This window comes from Crinia signifera, chromosome 8 (assembly GCF_055691185.1).
Source record: "Crinia signifera chromosome 8, ASM5569118v1, whole genome shotgun sequence".
Taxonomy (NCBI): Eukaryota; Metazoa; Chordata; class Amphibia; order Anura; family Myobatrachidae; genus Crinia; species Crinia signifera.
In genome coordinates, this window is record NC_139224.1 from 7,518,045 (window position 1) to 7,538,350 (window position 20,306).

Genomic DNA, 20,306 nt, shown 5'->3' on the forward strand with positions numbered 1-20,306 from the left:
GTAAGATATATATGGGGGAGATGCATCAAACTTTCTAAAGATTGAAAAGGAGCCCGTCCCTGCAATGCGCTCAGCCGGGGAAGCCGGGGGGTCTGCGCATGTGCAGTTAGCGCCCCCCCCCCCCGCCGACCCCGCTGACCGCATTGCCCGAACGGCAGTGTGATGTGTAGCACAGGGATGCGTACCGCTGCTGTCCGACGTTGATACATTGGGCAGCTTTGCATCCCCCATAGAGTCCTACTGTATGGAGGTAGCAGCCGGCGGCGGTGCAGGGGATCACAGCAGGAATCGGAGATTCCATAGAGAGTGATAAACATCCAACCAATCGTCTCATAACAGTCATTTTTCAAACCAGTCATGTGTCATGACAGTTAGGAGCTGATTGGATGGCTGCTTCAGCATTTTCAACTTAAAAATCGGTACAGGCCAGGGGGTGTGGCCATAGATAGAGGGTGTGGCCATTTGTAAAGGGGCGTGGTCTGTGAGCCCCAGCCTCTGTGTCCTCCCACCCCCCCCCGGTCCCCGCTCACCTGGATACCTAGGTCCCCTGACTCGGTCCCCAGGCCAGGCAGGTCACGTTGAGGTGCGCAGGGTCAGGGCTCCAATCCGCCTGTCCAGCCCAGAGAGGGCAAGCAGGTCCCGGCTGCAAGGGGGGAGAGGGCACTTGGAGGGGGAAGCGGCTCGCACACGCCGCTCCCCACAGCGGGGTTTTCCGGGTGACAGTTTGCAGGGGAAATTTGGGGTCAGCGCGGCAGCCTCTCATGGGGAGTGGGATGCAGGGGGAGGCGGGCCTGCCCACATCCCACTGCTGTGCACCCTGGGAGATGTAGCCCTGGCCAGCCGCTCCGTCACACTCCCTGGGGAACAGTGAACTACATCGCCCAGAGTCCTTTAGCGATGGATTTTAAAATATCGGTACAATCGGTACAATTTATTATAGCCGGTACAGACTGTTAAAAAACGGTACTGTACCTGCTAAAATGGTACAGTTGGAGGGTATGTGTTTATCCCTCTCTACTTTATCACTTTTTGAAGCTTGATATATCTGGCCCAATAAATCTATTATTTAGCCCTTAGGGGGGTTCAATTAAGTGCTGTTTTTTCAACTAGATGAAAAAAACTGAACCATTTGACATTCTAAGGTCGAATTTATGTTAAGTCTATTCAAGCAAAGTGCCCATTATTCCACTAGTTGAAAAATCCGGCACAGTCAAAAAACACGCGGATCGGCGATTGATGGATTTTTGGCAAAATTGCAGCAGTTTTCGACCGTTTTTGTCATTATTCGCCAATGCAGGGTCAATTTTAATGGAAAAATTGGTGCATTGGCGAAAAATGTATAAAAATCATTCAATAACGGCCTCAATTAAACACTAAAAAAGGAATAATTGGATATTCCCAGTTTACCGATAAGAACGAGTCACTCTATAAACAGACATTAAAGTAAAAAGTTTATGGGGGAAATTTACTAAGATGTGCATGCTACTTCACATGTGATGTTGCTATGGGAAACCAATCAGAATCTACTGCTTATTTATTTAGCACCCTCTAGAAGATAGTAGACAGGATCTGATTGGTTGCCCATAGCGAAATCACATGTGAAGTAGAATACACATCTTAGTAAATTTCCCCCTATATATTTTGAACAGATTGGGGATATTTCCTGACGGGGTAATAAAATCTAGTTATTAAATAGCACAGGTACGTATCAAAATATTTAAACAGGAAGGATACACAAAACGTACAAACTGCAACGTATATTCCTGAAACAGCTGCTCGTGGAGTCACAGATTTACGTGTTTATAGTGAGGTCTGAAAATACCCAATTCTGACCTTGTTTGTGCAAAAATGTAAAAGGCAGACACCAGGACAGGGACACCAGGACAGGGACACAACACTAAAATAGCCAGGAAAACAAGATTATAAACAAGAAGCGCAAAAAGAAAACTGAATGGAATGGACAAAACAACCTGCTTCCCGGCCTGCGATTGGGGGATCAGAGCTGGATAAATAACCAAAGAGCGAGGCAATCATTAACCGCAGAGCTCTGACGCCAGCATGCTCCGGGCAGATTCACCTGTTTGTGCGGTTGAACCATGACAAGACTGAAATACAACTGGAAAACAGCACAACTGAATAACATGTGTACCTGAGACTTGGCCTCTAGGACACAGGCCTGTACAAATGGTCCAGGTCACAAGCATGTGTGCTTCGCGGCTAACACATAACGGGACGGTTCCTTGGGACCACTTCAAAGATCATAACGGCAGTTAGACGGTTTAAAATAGTTCTGGTATCAAGTACATAAGTGACTCTAACTGCTGACCCTATGGCTCCTGTGTTCAGCCAATGGGGCGCATAAGGAGGCAGTCCGCCCTGCTACACGAAAAATGACAGGACGCTAGAAATGGACATCAACCATTGATGATTCGAAATCATTAATGGTTTATGGCCAATGTCGAATACTTTTGCCATCGGTGGGGGAGAACCAGATGGTTTTTCTTTATCGATGGCACAGCAGAACCGATGTTTTGTTTTTTGCTTTTTTCCAATGGATGGGACACGGAGCATAGCTCCGCCTCTGAAAACTCAGAAGCCCAGTCCCCACATTCTGATTGGCCCAAGGCTAAAACTATCAATGGTTATCCATCACATAGTTTGTTACTATCGATGGCTGGTTGTAGTATATCCATTAATGGCAACCATCGATGGCAACTGTACCGATGGCTATCCCTACAGGACGTGTCTTTAGAACAGACACACCTAACGGACATGCTCTCGCAGAGTGCGGCCAGCTCCAGGACATTTGCCTGCCCTTCAGGGGGACCAGACCTGATATTCCGGAGACTCCTAGACAATCCCAGAGGGTAGACAAGAATGTTTTTGCCTCCATGTGAAATGGCAGTCTTGTCATGTCCAGGAAACCAGAGGCATGCCTCACTGAGCCCGACAGACCTGTTTGACCCTTACTAACCCTGTTACTATGTAATGTAGACAAGTTTGCTTCTGGAATGGACAAAAAGGTCATTAGTACCATATGATACAGTATAACAATAGCATGGAAAGAAAAATACATACATTTAATATATCATTTATAGAGTATCTTCTCCATTTATTGTGTAGTGCCAGCTATGTAGGAAACAGTTACCACGGCAGAGAGGGGCCGCAATACTTCATTGGACAGAATCCCAGTCCGGAACTCGACATGGCCTCTTCCACACACACATTAATTTGTACTTTAGGTGCTGATTATAATTAATTATTATATAATTCTTCTGTTTTCACTATTATGAAGATTAGTTTCTGTATTGTGTGAATTGTTGATTTGTTCTAAAAACAAAGGGACACATTTATCAATGAGTTTTAGCTATTTAAAACTCATTGCATATGATAAATTTTCCTCCAGTCCAACCAATTAGCTCCTGTCATGTTTTAAAAATAACAGTTAGGAACTAATTGGCTGGAGCACCATTTATCATAAGCAATAAGTTTAAATGGCTAAAATCTGTTGTTCATTGGGCAGTATGTGGGTTTCCTTCGGGTACTCCTGTTTCCTCCCACAATCCAAAACATATATACTGGTAGGTTAATTGGCTCCACACAAAATTAACCCTAGAATGTCTATGTGTGCGTGTACATGTGGTAGGGAATATAGATTGTAAGCTCCACTGGGGCAGGGACTGATGTGAATGTTCAACTATACTCTGTACAGCGCTGCGGAATATGTGTGCGCTATATAAGAAACTGTTCATAAATTATTATAAATTCTACAGAATATTTGTGTAACGTTTTGACTGCTGCTAAATTATTCTCACAATTGAGACAAATTTTCAACATTCTACAAAATGATGTTTAAAGAAAATATTGTCTGGTTTTATCAGCAACGTACTCTGATTAATATTAGGAATGGGTGAGGTTCATTAGGTTGATATCAAAAGGTTGACGTGCGTCTTTCAAATTTTTTTTACTGTCAATGTCGACACCTTACCTTGTGGACCCCCATTTAATGTACTGAAAGTAGTATTCATAAAAATAAGTGGTCTTAAAAATTGCAGTGGTTTGTCCACATAATTAAATATATAAGAAGGTATTCCAAATGTTAAGAAAATATATACATTCAACCTGAATTTATGTACTCAAAAAGAAAATTATTTTTTATATATATATATAGAATATATTAGAGGAGAATAATACGGCAAGGAATTCAAGATGAATAATGTTTGAAGAGAAAATCAACATTTAGGAGAATATCTAAGAAGAAGTATCGAAGGAAAAACATCAAAAGAAAAACCATCGAAAGAAAAAACATCGGAGATCACATTAGAAAAGGAGTTATTTCTATTCCTTCATTTAGTCCCATAGGAGATAAGGTGTTCAGGGTCATAATCCAGAAGGATTCTCTTTTGGCCAGTAATAAATATCTGTTTCCTTTTCTGATATCTAGTGTCTCATGTTCCAAACCAAAAAATGTAGTTCCTATTGGGGTACTATTTTGGCAAATTTTAAAATGTCTGGGAACACTGTGATTTTCTACGTTATTTTTTATGTTTCTATAGTGCTCCAAAATGCTTATGTTTCATATATATATATATATATATATATATATATATATATATATATATATATATATACGCGAAACAATTGTATCCCACAGTTCCGCCACTTTCACGGGAAGTACTAACTTACTTCACAGCCCCCATAAAACGCAAGCGGAATAAACCACACAGCAACCAATTGGCATTTTTTTTCTGTTTATTGTCAAAGTAAATATACTTTATGAAGAACGTAAGAGAAAATACAGTATTTATTATATACAGGGTATCACAGAGATATTTCAATTTTGATTTATTTTACATACATTTCTGATACATTACTAAAAAGTTTTGTTTTTTTATATGGAACTTTCTATATACACCCTATTTACATACATTCAGAGAAGGAGGAGTAAACGGTTTGGTCAGAGGAACAAAAATATTTACGGGCTGAACAAATATGTCAGACACCGGTAGGGTGGAACGCCCATGGGAACTTACTTGGCAACAACAAACCCCAGATATAAGTGTAGTTGGTGCATTAAAGCCAATCTGGTTTGTTTCATCCTGTGATTTCTAACTCTATGGTGATATTTCTTCAAGGCTGATATTATATTGACTCCCAGTTCCCCCCAAAAAAAATTGATTTAAGAGTCGCTAATCAAATATTCTACTTAACAATTTTTTAGGAGGCACAAGTCAATGAGTGATGTCACTAATTTACAGTGATGTCATCCTCTGGACTGTTAGTTTAACCCATAAATTCAGGTTCTGAGATGTGTGTACAAGATCAGTCCACTTTCATTCATTTTTAGGAAAAATACTGTAATTGACCAGTCCATCTCCTCAATTTGGAACATATTGCTTTGAACTAAATGACTTTCTACGTATACTGTATAAGGAATGCACAACTTATTCTCCTTATTAAAAGGGACCCGAAGAAGCATTATCTGTATCAGTCTGGAATCAAATGGCTTAAAACTTCATAGAAAGTAGCAACATAAATAATTAGCACAGAAAACAAGTAGTTTTCCATTTAAAACTGTTTCACTAGTGTTAATTAAATGGGTATAAATTCTGAAGAGAATCTAACAGTTTTAAAAGTATATGCGATATTTAAAATAAAAACAATTCGATTTTTTTTTTTAACAAAAAAGAAGCAACCGTCCTGATATAGACCATTTATTTGTATGTAGGACACCAAATCCCAATGAGATACAGACAATACATTCTGATAAGAAAATGTTAAATATAAAATTTTGCATACCGTATAAAACACCCATAATACCTGAAATATTTAGAGTTACCTAAATCGGTTGAGCATTCCATATCCTTGTCTGCTTCACTGAGGACATTGCAGAAAGACAAGCCCAGTAATAACTTGCGGTCTTCTAGGTAACACGCATACTAATTATTTGCTATTTAGTCATTGCGATTTCATTTGGAGGAATTTTTTAACTCAATTTATTTTGTAACAAAGCATAATAATTAGTATGCGTTATATATTATCTTTTGTGGTTCAGTTGTGATCATTTATGAATCTAATTGTCTAAATATATATATATAAACCAAAAGTTAAAAAAGTTTCTGATGTAAAAATATAGAACTGTAGCATAACTAGTTGTGAATGTCACAAGGTTATTTTTCACATTAAAACGATTTCTAATTTAAGCTATGATATTTTTCTCCTTTAATTTTTTTTATTATTTTTTTTTATTTTTTATTTTTTTATTTATAATTTTTTTTTTAGAAAAATAAAGTAATTAAGTGCTCTATGCCAAGTAAAGATGGCGGGAGAGACTAGTTCACACTTGTTTTGAAACAGATTCCAGCATTTGAGATAATGACGGCAAATTATTCGATATTGATTATTTACTCTAAAAACTTTTTAAAAAGGCGACTAACTCATCTGAAGCTTTGCAAGGAGAGTTTTTGTTTGGCATTCCGTAAAGAAGGTCACCTGAGGTTAGGCCTCTTACAGCATTGGATGAGAGAGAAAGTTTACATTCTATATGCAAAGGGTTCACGTTAAAAGTACATAAACTAGTATGAAGGGTAGAAAAATAAAACAAAAGATATTGGTACAGTATATATATGTCCACATTGCCGATCTGTAAAATAAAATGTCTTCTTCGGACTAATAAATACTGATATGCTTGTTTTCCGAGAAGATTTTTCGCATTCAGGGATTGATCAGTGATATCAGCGACACAAAAAATAGCACTATGATGATTATTTTATTATTTGTTTGGATTTTTTTTACCTGTCTCTTGTACACTACCAGTGAAGGGCTTATTAGGGGAACGGTACATCTACAACATGATATAAACATTGGACATGTGCTCCTACCCACGAAAACCAATAATCAGTCATGCATTGCACTTTACTAGCCTTACTCACACCAGGGGCAGATTGGGAACTGAAAGTAGCCCAACATGGGCAGCACCAGAGGTGTCACATGCCCCATAGCCTTGGTAACGTTACTGGAAGGCAGAATTATTGTACTGCAGAGATTGAATAACAGAATGAATGGGGACAATGTAGGCCTTGGGTATACATCAGCCCATGGGGAATTTCCATGTCAGTCATCTGTCCAATCCACCCCTGACTTTCACCAAGTTATTCAATAAGGCTTTATATTTTGTGGGTGGAACATTTGGTAGGTGTGTCATATGCAGAGCTGTCACTAGAGGCCAAACTGAATCCTTTCACCCAGTCCTAGGCCATCTTGTGTTACCATGGTTCATCACCAAGAAGCTTGATACGAGCCAATACAGACTTTCCTTTTGCCACCTTAAACATAATCATGTCTGATTGTCTATTTTGTGATCCGAGCATGAAACCGGTTCTATGTCAAAGTGCTAAGCATGTTCTATGTCGAAGTGCTAAATCAGTTCCATGGAACATTTAGAGGAATGGCATCTATAGATGATAGAAAGAAGAAGGGAAGCCAAATCGCAAGAGATATGCAAACTTGTCACATTTCCTGGGACAGAGCCAATTGCTGGCAGTCAAAACAGGTGTCACGGTCTCCAACAAAATGGAGGTCATATTGGCAGAATGAGCATGGTAGGAGGATCAGGTTTTTTTTATGGGGTGTTCAGTATGGGATGTTGGTTTACAATACATGTATATAGAGTACAAATACGTCCAATACTACATATATATATATCATATTACTATAAAAAGCAGAAACCTTCAGTGATGACGACCAGCTAGCTAACCCTAAGTTATTCTTATCTATGTCTTGACGCACAAAGACGGAAGATTCTTGGGTGGTTGTTCCAGTTCAGGGACATTGTGTAATACATCCTATCACTGTCTGTAGAAGTGAAAGTGATATTTTGCTAAACCATTTTATTACGAACAGCCGCGTGCTAGCCGCGCTCCTTGGCAAGGCATACGCGGAATTAGTTTTATGACAGCTCAATGGACACCGGTTGACCAAGCCTGATGTCAAAATATCTTCCTGAGACACAAAAAGATTTTAAAATGACAACAACAAAAAATATCTCTTCAACACAATGAGATAGAATTCCAATAGAAGTGTCCAGCATGACCTTACAAGAATGTCAATGCCCTATTAAATGTCACAACCGCTCCAAAGGTCGGGATCAGATGAGTTACTCGATGTTAAGCTTTTTGGTTGAACCATTTCCAATATAAATGAGTCAATGAAGCTCCCCACCCACCACCCACCGCTGGACTGCGTTAAATGCTTACATGGTGTACCGTAATGGAATTAAAGTTGATTTTATAAGCTTCCCACCCTCATTAAACCTTCACTGTCAGAGAGGACAATACATGATGAGCACCAAATCCCTCTTTCTTTATTTCATTCGCACCTAAGTTAAATACGAGTATCGATATCCATTCGAACTGAGAGTGTATTCCACACCAATAAGTTATGAGAGGAAGACGGGCAAAGTGCTTGGGGTTCAATAGATTCTCAGCAGCTCACTAAAGTTAAGGGGTTCAGTTCGATAAACGCGTGGAACGGCTGCTCCGCGGGAACCTGTGCACTTTGATGTGTTTGGACAGGTGGTCGCTGCGAGCAAACTTCTTTTCACATACGGCGCACTGGTATGGCTTCACCCCAGAATGCGATCGGCGGTGACGAGACAGCTCGTCGGACCGTGAAAACCTAAGGAAAATAATAAATGATATATGTAAATTTATAATGTTATATAATTCATAGGTCACAGAAAGCACATACAAGTAAAGTATACAATATAATGAAACATTTCCACATTTACATCGAGGTTGATACGTTGCAGAGTTTTTGTACTACGTAGAACAGGGAAACACGTCAGCTCACAACTGCCAGAAACCATTTTATGAAAATATTGTTCTCATTGGTAGTGGTATTTACTAGAGATGCAAACTTTGTACTGTACTGACACTGGCACATTGATACTGTGTTTGACTATCTGCCTCTACAAACATCTGCATCTGTTTAAATAAAAAAAATACAGGTAAGGTACATCGATGACGTTCTGAAGCTGAATTTGCATAAACACTCTTAGTAGCCAATTCCCCCAACTTGGACAGTGCTCTGAGGCCATTGACATCAAGCTCAATTATATGGTGAGTTTAAAAATTCAGTTGATGGTTCAAGAGATATTAGCCATTCTAGTGCCAAATGCAGTTCACGGGCTGGGTTCGGGATTCCAGTGCTTTCCATGATGGCGGTCAGAAGACCGACAGTAGTGCGCTGTTAGTCAAGGATCTTGACACCCATGTGGTAAGTAGACTAACACCGTCAGCTTACTTCCTAAAATGGCAGCGTTCTCTAAACCATTCTCTAGGCAAACAGCAAATAAAAATATAATAATAAATAAATTATGAAATACAGCTGAAAGAGGCAAAAAAGGCACAGATTATAATGTCTATATTTCGCAACAGAGGCGGGGGGGTCCTCTGCTGAGCCAGGGTGGTCCCTCTCGTGTATGCATAAAGGCGTGCAGGACCGCAGAGGGAAGTGGGTGCCTCGGAGGCAAGGCTGACTCTAATGCACCCCCCCCCCCCCTTACAAAAGTTGGGCCTTTTGTTGCATCTCAGCATAAAATGAACCTAAAGATAAAATGATCTACCTAAAAGCCTGCAAGAGGACAGGAACAAGGCAGTAATCCAAACTGCCTCTAAAATAACTGTCAACACTTATTACTAGGTGCAAAAATTAAAAACATACAAGTAAAATGGTTGATACAACCGTGCCTGAGCTTGGGGGATTACCATGTTTGGGAAACTAGGTAATTATTTGTTTGGATCGTCAGGATTAATGGGAGCTTAGCGAGCTATCGGAGCGAGCAGTACTGAATGCCTGACGTCAGCGCCTGCATGTATGAACTACAAAGGCTTGTTACAGTGTATACATAGGATTTCCGGCAACTTATTCAGTGTGAAAGCATGTGATCTTCCTACGCCATCTGCTCCATCCCTGACCTCGGAATAGCAACAGCGGCAGATGGGCTTGGTGTCAGATCAGTGGCCCTTATTCTGGTTCACTCGCAAAGGCAAATTCCTTCTGAAATGGACAAAACCATGTGCACTGCAGTGGGGTAGATGTAACTTGTGCAGAGAGAATTAGATTTGGGAGGGGTTTTACTTCAAAGAGAGATCTATATTGCAGTGTAAAAATAAAGCAGTCAGTATTTTCTCGGCACAGAAACAAATTAACTCACCCAAACCTAATTCTCTCTGCATCAGTTACATCTACCCCACCTGCAGTGCACATGGTTTTGTAAATTTAAGAAGGAATTTGCCTTTGTGAGTGAACCAGAATAAGGGCCAATGTGCTGCCTTCTTCCTAAACTTTTGCTTCTGAAACAGAGGTTGTACCATGACAGTTAGGAGATGATTGGATGGCACTTTATATCTGTGCATTTTATCTCTCTCCAAGACTTACTGGGGGAGGGGGCTACGTCGTTATTGCTTTCACTTTATTGTGGAGATTTATCAAACTTGGAATAGGTAAATTACCAACCAATCAGCTTCTAACTGGCAGTTTACGGGCTGTGCCTTACCTCGCTTCAGATTGTGAAATTGGCACTTAGAGGCGCAGAGGTGTACTGCTACATCTGAGAGGCGCAGCATAAAATGACTTGATGAGCCCCAAAGCAGTCAGTAATATATACTGTACAGAAAAGACACTTATACGTGTCAGGACTTGTCCATGCATTGTGTTTCACGTGCGGTGCCATATAATCAGCCAAGAGATTGTGCTTTATAACCAACGCAGGGAAATAGCACTGATGATTCCAAATATATCTTTGATTCCTCTTTTGCCCCAAGATTGTAACAGCTGCATAATGTGGTTTGGGTGAAATTGGGGAGATTGCTAAACTCTGCAGGGAGTAAGGGAGATCGTTGCTATTTCAGGGAGTCTCCTGCAGAATGCAGGAGAGTAGGCAACTATGGGCCACATCGTTCTAAACTCATGCTTACACAGGCAAAGAACACTGGAACATTAAAAGGCATAAACTGGCCTACAACTTGTGACTGTTGACTTTGCAGTGGCGGCTGACCTTGCAGAATAACCCAACCAACAAAGCGGTAAGGGGAGAAGTACAGTAGAAATAGCACACGGCAATTTATCCTGTTTCTCCCCGTCTCTACAGTAAGACCCGCACAGTATTGCGCTCAGGTTACATGTCACACGGTTCCTATTTTGGGTGACGGCGTAGTGCGGTCACATTAGGGCTGGCTACCAAAAGACACATCTTCAGAAGCTCTCCTGCCATCAAGGATGGGGCCAGAATGTTTCTCAGGAAATCTGCTGTGGGCTTAGGGGTTAAACAAGCGTTACTCCCAGGAACATGCTGTTCCTAACACAGGCCAGGTCACATGTTATCACAGGTTACAGAGATACCTGATGAATCAGGTGTGGTCTTCCCGTGTTAATACACAACAAACAGAGTTTACTACAGGTTACACACCAAGAATTCAGTGAACCAGCGTAACACACCCACAGCAAATATCAGATTTCTTTATAACGAATGCAATTTATCTGCAGGGCCAGTGTAGAAATCTAAGGAAGTATGTGCAAGGCTGAATGCATTACACACACACACACACACGCACACACACACACTTGCGCTCGGCACACTTCACCATCTAGGTGGACTCAGAATGGGAACAGTAAAGTATGAAAAAGTTCAAAATAAAATAAAAAATTCCAATAAACTCATGTTGATCTTTTATGTGTTGGCCAATGCTATGTCGGTTCTTTGCTTGTGTCGGCCGTTTGTGTATGCTGACCATATGATGTCTACCTATTGACTATCAACTTAGACACTGACGACTTAAATCTACACAATATTGTCACAATGCAATTCACAGTAATTAGTTTTTTCCACAGTTCAAATAACTACCTACGCCCCAGGTCCTAGACCAGTGTTTTTCAACCAAATGTCCACACAAGTTTACAGCCACTGCCTCCAATTCAACTGTTATTCACTTTTTTGTTTTCATGTGAGGACAAATGTAATGTAACTTTGTTACCTATGGGGACCAGTGTGATTGTTTATTTCATATGGGGTCAATGGGTTTTTTTTTTCCCTGTGGAGGCCTATAAGTTTTTCCCTGTGGGGGTCTAATGGTGTGCCTTGGCAAAAAAAGGTTGAAAATCACTGTCCTAGGCCCTGGGGAAATTTGTTGCCCAACTGTACAGGTAGCATGGACAAAAACCCCTGAGTACTGACCTCCATCCACACCCTGGCCACGTGCAAGCAAAGGGTTTCTCTCCGGTATGTCTCCGTAGGTGAGCCTTCAGGTGGCTGCTCTTGGTGTACATTTTGGTGCATCCAGGGAAAGTACATTTGTGCATTTTTATGAGTTCTGTGGCTGGATTCTTTTGGAACTTCTGGCCCACCATAATTCCAGATTGTCCCTGAAGGCCATTTCCAGGGCCCATGGGTTTAGCAGCAATGGGCACCGGGGCTATGCGGACAAACTTTGAGGACAAGTTTGATGACTGGACGAGTTGTGGCACCAGGGCGAAGGTCTGGCCTTGAATGTTGACCAGAAGTTGTGCTACTTTAATGTTATCCGGGAACTGCGCCTGTGAGGTCGGACTGGCATTAGACTCTTGCTTGATATCTAAGGGCTGGATCTGAAGAATAACAGGAATGCCACCCTCAACGCCAAGAGTTCCTGGACTCTCACTGCCAGGTTCTCCTTGCGATGAGCTGTTTGCCTGCTCATTTGTATCCTCTTTTATGTCGTTGGCCATCACAGGGGCTTGTTTGAGTTGCTCGGACAGTAAATGACCACAGTTCCTCAGTTCCTTGGCTTCATGTTGGGTTTCAGCATTACAGTCGGTTTTCATGTTTTCTTCAAGAAACTCCTCAATTTCGTCCAAGGTGGGATGAAAGAAAGATGTCTCCTCCAAGTCCAACCCAAATTCGGGGACATTGAAGAACTCCTCTTTGACCATTGATTGTTGCTTTCTTTTGTCCCACCAAGATAAAGTGGTGTTGCTCAATGATGTTTGGGACAAAAGGAAATCTAGAATACTGTCCTGGCTCTCTGCAAGAATGCTGTCCTGACTCTCGGTGCTACATGCGCTGCCATAGCTGGAGCTCAACACTTGAGATTCGGGGCTAGAGCAGGAGCGAAAACTGGAAGAGTCACTGTCATCCTCCGAAGTGGGGGAAGGCAACATCTGATAGCCCCTTCCGCCCATCAGCATCTCAGCTTTATAGCCAACGGCTGACTGGACGATTGAGAAGTATTCATCTGTCAGAAGAAAGTGATCCACCATTCCTGGATGAGGTTCTGAGGAGATCCCAGCAGCATAAGCAAAAAACAGCCTTCACCGAATGGTCTCTGAAAGCAAAGAAGAGAGAGAATCCATGAAATGAAGGATTGGGTCATCAAGTCGGTTCTAAGCTAGCAAGATTGAAGGTGTCTGTTGGAGACACACCTGGACCTTTTCCACACCACCATGGAGTAGATGTATTAAGCCTGGAGGAGTGCTAAAGTGGATGATGATAAGGCACCAACCAGTCAGCTCCTTATTGTCATTTTTCAAAACCAGCCTGCAACTTGGCAGTTAGAAGCTGATTGGCTGGTGCTTTATGACCTCCAACTTTATCACTTCTCCAGGAAAATACATCTGCCCCCTAGCATCAAACATTGGAGAGAGACAAAGTACAAGCCAATCAGCTTGATTGTGATTGAAAAAATTGCAGTTTGGGGATGGTTTACTTCCACTTTATCTCTCTCCAAGGCTTAGTAAACAGACCCTTGTATCTCCATCCAACTCTTATTAAAGTCAATTTATGTGTGTGGAGGGGGAGGGAGAATAGTAGGGTAAACAATTGTTGCCAGAACCAGTCTACAGGTAATTACTGTTGCACACTTGTACCCTAGCACTCACTGCTGTAAGTCATCATTGTTACATGCATCAGTCGCAGCCATTGAGTTTGTGTTGTATAATTTCTCAATTGGCAGCGAAACGGTGAATTTGGAGCGGAACGTCTTGTTAATGAGATGTTTTTAATGCAGGGACATTCAAAGGCTGCTGGTTCTGGCTATCAGTTCCGCACAGAGGGCAAGATTACTGACTCCAGAGGGCAGAAGGATAAAGGGGCCTTTCTAAGGAAATGTGAGTAAATTACAAGGGTAACAGTCATCCCCCAACCCCAATCATATGAGGGCTCTGACTGTGCATGTATGAAAACTCCAGTCATGTTCCCTCCAGCGCACCGCTCCCGTCCGCATGCTACACTGTCCCTCTGTGCAAGCTCTGCAACATGAATAGTCAATGGAGGGTTATGTGGTGCCTTAACCCCTGTGCTTCCAGGGGTTAAGTCAATGTCTTCCTTCGTCAGCCCACGTGTAGCATTAACGAGGTGCAATCAATGAGCACCTATGCCAGGCCTTGCCAAACCGTGGGCCTCCAGCTGTTTGGGAAACTACAAATCCCAGCATGCCTTGCCACAGTTTTAGCATTCCCTAATAGTAAAACTGCAACGGTGCATTCTGGGGCTTGCAGTTAAAAAAAAATATCTGGCAAGCCACAGGCCTCACCTATACCATATCTCACATCCATTGGTGACAGCTTCATGCAATTAAACCCAATTCAGATATCATGTGGATAATTCGCCAAGCATTTCATGAAAACACCTTGGCTTTATCAGCAAATAAAGGCCTAAAGTAGGGATGGGGAACCTTCGGCCCTCCAGCTGTTGTTGAACTACATATCCCAGCATGCCCTGCAAAAGTTTTAGCATGGCCACATAGCAAAATTGTAGCAGGGCATGCTGGGATTTGTAGTTCACCAACAGCTGGAGAGCCGAAGGTTCCCCATCCCTGCCCTAAAGCTTGAGAGTCTTCGGGGAGGGCAGGGCCAGATTAAGATTATCTAGGGCCCCCCTGTGGTCAGCATGTTAAAAAAATATATATATGTTTTTAGCTAAAGGTTTTGTGCATGGGAGTGGGGTAGTGCTGCAGCTTCACCAATCTGCCAATGTGGCAATGATTAATGGTGCTGAGCATCGGGTGCCAAGGCACACTGACTGCACAAGTGTGCAGAGCATTACTGGGAGTTGACTAAGTCCCATGAGACTAAGACTAAGACTAAGTCCCAGAGGCTGCGAGGCTTGTGCTGAGCTCTGATTGACGGAGCTCATCACATGCTTCTCAGGCCCATGGAAGACAGCAGCAGCAGCTTCATCATGGGAGGGTTTTTAATCAGAGGCAGTACTGAGCATGTGAGGTTCCCGCAGAGTAATGTACAGAGGGACAAACATAGGCTTTTTTTCATGTGGTATATATATTTATATATTAATCCCCCACCCTGCAGTTACCCATTGACCAAGTTTATACTGCCTTTACTCTGTGTTTATATTGTAATATTCTCCCATGCAGTTTGCGGCCAGTAATGACAAGTGGGAGGAGGCCCCCCAATCTCAAGTGACCCGGGCCCCCCAAAGGCTTAATCCGCCCCTGGGGGAGGGGCTAAATGATGTGAATTGCATCTTTTGCCCCACCCTCCTCTGAAAAGCTGTGTAATGTGGGAAATTAATGCTGCCGCAGGGGAAATGCAGGGGGTCCGCCGGTGGTTGTCCACCTTTCCTGGGGGGGGGGGGGGGGGGGGAGGGGAACCTGATTTCCGGGAGCCTACTGACTGTTCCGGGAGGGTAGGCAACCCTGGCTAATTGGTTCATTGGGTTGACAGTTAACCCCAATTTATTATGATATAATTTGCAGACCAGCGCTGTTTATCAATCGGAGAAAAAATGAATTCCAAGGACTTGGGGGAGTTTTACGCTGCCTTCCTGCCACTACGGTAATAGGCTACCAGTGACTGAATGGAATTTACAGGGGTGCAATGTGTCATACTACCTGTGGGCTGGTAATGACTGCACCTGTTATGTTCCTTTCTTACAAGCCTGATCTATATCTCCCAGCACTAAAACCTGACAAACAACAGATAATCAGCTGAGAAAGTGTGCAGCCCCTACTGCGCTGTGTGCGGCGGCGGAAGCTGCTGTTGCTGCATTTAGAACCCTGTTTAACCAGTGTGGAAAGATTGTTAACTCTTATCAGTGACTTTGAAGAGTCACATATTAATCAGGGACATGGCACAACAAGTCCGGCAACATGTGATGGTTTCTCAGCCAATCCGGTCCCCGTCTGTAATGTGACAGACAGAGGAAAGGACACACCCCCTGACACTGGGAGAATAGATGTTGTTTTTTTAACCAGCTTAGGAAGCCCTGGTCCCTGGTCCTGACCAATCTGGAAATGGCAAGCGTCAGGCAATGTTCCCCGTGCGCCCATACTCAGACAATTATGTACCGTTGCATGCTGGGATTTTGTTAGGCTTTAACATTCATTAGGCATCGCTAGTGGTTGGGCCTGGCTAAAGTGATAAGATCTGTCCTTTGCAATGACAGGACTTCTAGTTTTCTGTCCCCTGCGCTTCTTCCGCAGTCTCGGGGGGTGCTGGGAGGGATCTGGGATTTTTCAGGAGGAATTTGGAAATAAACCAAATTTGCCTAAACTCCCAGAATGGCCAGGAGGCTCCCGACAATTGTTTCCCCCTCATGGCCACCGGCAAGTTTGGGCAAGTTTCCCGCATGCTCCCCAAAGCCCCCGTACCCCACAGTGCCCCTGAAATAAATTCCGGAATACACAGATCCGCGAGGAGGAAGCGGGATTAAAATGGCGCGAGTCGCGTCATTTTGCGGATATGTGACAACAGCCTTGATTTACAGCCGTTTTGCCGCAGAAATGATCAGTTGGCTGATGCACAAATAGTTAGAACCAGTTTGTGTTGCTGTTTTGGTTTTTATACATACTCTATAACTGAGTATATTCAGTACACTGTGTACAATATGGCCCCGGACCTGCGGGGGCGCTGCGAGTGTCAGCTGATACCTTAGAAGGCCGGATCCCAGATAAGATAGCACAGAAACCCTACAGTAGAGATCTGCAAAACAGGAACAGGGGACACAGCTGCAAACCTGCAATTCTCTTTTTAAATCATCCCAAATGTTTGTTTCTTCTTCTTCTTGTATTCTGGATGCAATTAAAATATTTCTGTGTTTTTGGCAGAACTCCGCAGGACCAGGAGACAGAGAAAGCTTTCATCTGAAATTCCGCGCTTAGTCCAAATGGGGATCGCTCGAATCGCAGCTGCTGTATGGGAATCCGGTGACGGATCATAAGATCATGTACGGAACACTGCGGAAGATCCATGGTTGCTCTATATCTCCCAAACTCTTTATTTCTTGGCGGGCGCATCATGAAATGTGGGGTTGCGCAGAACTTATTCATCGACGCGTCGCCCCAGCTTATTCTACATGCATGCGATACATGTGCCAATGGGTAAGTGTCACATTGGTCGACAGGCCATAGGTCGACACGTTAAAATACGTCGACATAGCACGTGTCGACGTGTTGAAAAGGCCGACACAAGCAATATGTCGACATGGTAAAGAGTTCTTCACAGTTTTTAGTGTCTATGTCGACATATGTCGACACAAACACCGTATACGTGTACTGCATCCCCTCGTATGAAAAAACACGTTTAAAAAAAAAACGTGAAAAACTCATGTCAACTTATTGGTTTTGGCGTACTTTTGACCATGTCGACCTAAGGTATGTCAACCTTTTTCATGTGCCGACCTATGGCCATCACCCAAAATCACTGGTAAAAAGAGGGGACTGGTCAGTTGTTGTCAGCCATTGTATTGCATGGTGCCAATGATGCCAATATATAAGGTGTGGGTTGGTGCATTGGGTATACCCGCCCTTAGGTATAAAGAGCTAAAGGTAGCTGTACAAAGATATATGTTACAGCAAGTACAGCGGGAAAACCTCCAGTTACTGCCACTATGGCATGGCGTTCAGGTTGGCACCAGTAACATTTGTGCCCTGTATACCAGGTATACAGTATCTCACATGCACTTACACCAATAATATTCGCCATTCTATCAGGGCCGCCATGGCGCAAGGCAGAGGGGATGGCAATGTCGCAGCCCTGGCGCCAAGCGTGCAGAGAGCCTTTGATGGTGCTGGGCCCATCAGTATGAAGTGATTATGCCACATGCGCGGGTGGCAGGGTGTGACGGCACAGGGCTCCCATGAACGCTCTTACTGCGCTAATTTGAAATCTGGGGATTAGTTACTAGTGACTATAATCATTGTCATATATTATTGCTGTGCCCCATAACTCTCCAGGCGTAGGCCGGTGTAAGGGGCAGAATCCCGCCACAAGTCAGGCATAGGTGTATAATCAGATGTTCGCTTTCACGGGCACGCAGAGTTCTCACATGCTTGGCCCCGCTGCACTTGCAGGGCCCCTGTGGCTCTGCTTGGCTCTGTCTCTAACCCATGCTGGTACAGCTGTTATATTAGGATACAGCGGGATGCTGCCACGCTGTGCGGACACCCTGCGCTTATTTGCAATTCAAGGCCAGAGCTCTGGCTGCAGCTGTGGCCCCTCTGTGATATCAGGGGCCCTATTCCTCATCAAACATTCCTGTTATCACAAGGAGATGGCTCTTATTCTTCCCACTTTAGAGCGCAGGTTATTGTCAGGGAAGGGTTAATGAATCTGTTAAAGGGACAGACGCCTCCTGATTGTGAATGGCTCATTGTGAGGCTTGTTATTGAGCTGAGCTGTACTCCACTCCCCTATACCCGGCCCCTGGTGCTGAGTGTGACCGCTAGTAACCTGCTTCTGGCTCCCAGCTCATACTGTCAACATTCACTGCTCCACAACAGGCCAGAAATAGCTCTGCCAACAGGTCGCATCTGAGTCCTGCAATGGGCAGAGGGGCACCAGATCCTGGGACCAAGTGAAAACCAGACCCGGACAAGACCCTGGAGAGCCGGACCGGACGTCAAACTCTGCATTCTGGAGCTTGTAGTGTCCAGGGGGATGCCTGTGATATGGGACATGGGGATGGGGAGATTACAGCATCTCTGTGTGGTCCGGACCATTCCGGCTTTGCTACATGACCGGAACATACAGGGAAGCTGTATTCTCTCCCTGGTGACAGGTGTCACAACAGGCAGGCAGACCCCCCCCCCCCCCTCTCCCCGGACAGGACACTACGGACCCGGGTTTTGTCTGGGTCTGGTTTTTACCCATACCCCTGGATCCTGCACCAGTACACCCACGACTGGCACTGCACCCCGTAAGGTGCCAGTGTCATACCGGATCATTGCAAAATAATGCAAATGCCACCATTATTAGTATTGCAATTTAATTATCTATCTATTAGATAGATAAATAGATAGATAGATAGATAGATAGATTGGTTTCCCATAGCAACATCACATGTGAACTAGATCTCCCGTCTCAGTACTGTATATTTCCCTCTGTGTGTTAAGATCAGCGAATACCTGTCATTATGTAAATACCATATGTAAATGAGCACATTCTGCAGAAGGCCTGCCACAGGGAGAGGAATACTTCATGCATGTTCCCGGGTCTGCCGTAGGGTCCTGGCTGTCAGCGAGCCACCGTCTGCACAAACCCCATATAACGGGAAAGTAGGTCACAGTACAGACACCTCGCCCCTACACTGGCATCCTACAGGGCACACCGGCGTCAGGCTGCATATCCCTGATGTACAACAATAACACGTGCACACCGAGCACGCCATCGCGGTGGGGGCTTACCAGGTACTTTACATTTCTATGTGGTTACCCCGTACCATCCACAATATCATCCACAAGGGCATGCTAGGACTTGTAGTTCCACAACAGCTGGAGAGTCGCAGTGTCATGCACATGTACACAGCATGTCACCATATGCTAGCGACACGCGTTCCGCGCACGGTCTTGTCATGAGCAACAGGAGCCCCCGTCCTACCTGCAACTCCAGAAAGGCAGCCGATCCCTGGGATTTGCCCTTGTTCCCGGGTTCTCCTTGGATTCACTGACAGCACTGGCTCCAGTCGCTCACCCTGTCCTGCTTGCAGCTCAGCAATACTACTCAGGAGCCTCACATGACTGTGTGTGGATCAGGGGAAGGCTTGGAGAGGGCTCGACCACATCTCGCTGGCTGATTGGAGCACGCCTTGGAGGGTGTGGCCTGGTTATTTGTCGTCAATGGGAGTTTCTGAAGGCCCATCCCACTTCTTCAGCCTTATCCCAACAGTAAGTTCTATGCAGGAATGTTCCCTTACTCTATGCCCCTGGCATGTGATGTCCCATCATCTGCTCAAGCTCACTGCATACCAGCCCTAATTACGGGACGTCTACATAGGCGACACCTCGCTGCAAAGCGCTGCAGAATATGTGTGCGCT

General features: G+C 43.9%; 1 protein-coding gene across 1 annotated transcript; it reads right to left on the bottom strand.

Annotated features, from left to right (window-relative positions):
* Nucleotides 1–4,734: 4,734 nt before the first annotated feature.
* On the bottom strand, nucleotides 4,735–20,025 carry KLF15 (KLF transcription factor 15). The gene is made up of 3 exons (XM_083155662.1): nucleotides 19,870–20,025; nucleotides 12,236–13,361; nucleotides 4,735–8,676 (listed from the first exon to the last, which is right to left on the bottom strand). The coding sequence occupies exons 2-3, from the start codon at nucleotides 13,294–13,296 to the stop codon at nucleotides 8,508–8,510; spliced, it is 1,230 nt and encodes a 409-aa protein (XP_083011788.1). The 5' UTR covers nucleotides 13,297–13,361; nucleotides 19,870–20,025; the 3' UTR covers nucleotides 4,735–8,507.
* Nucleotides 20,026–20,306: the final 281 nt, after the last annotated feature.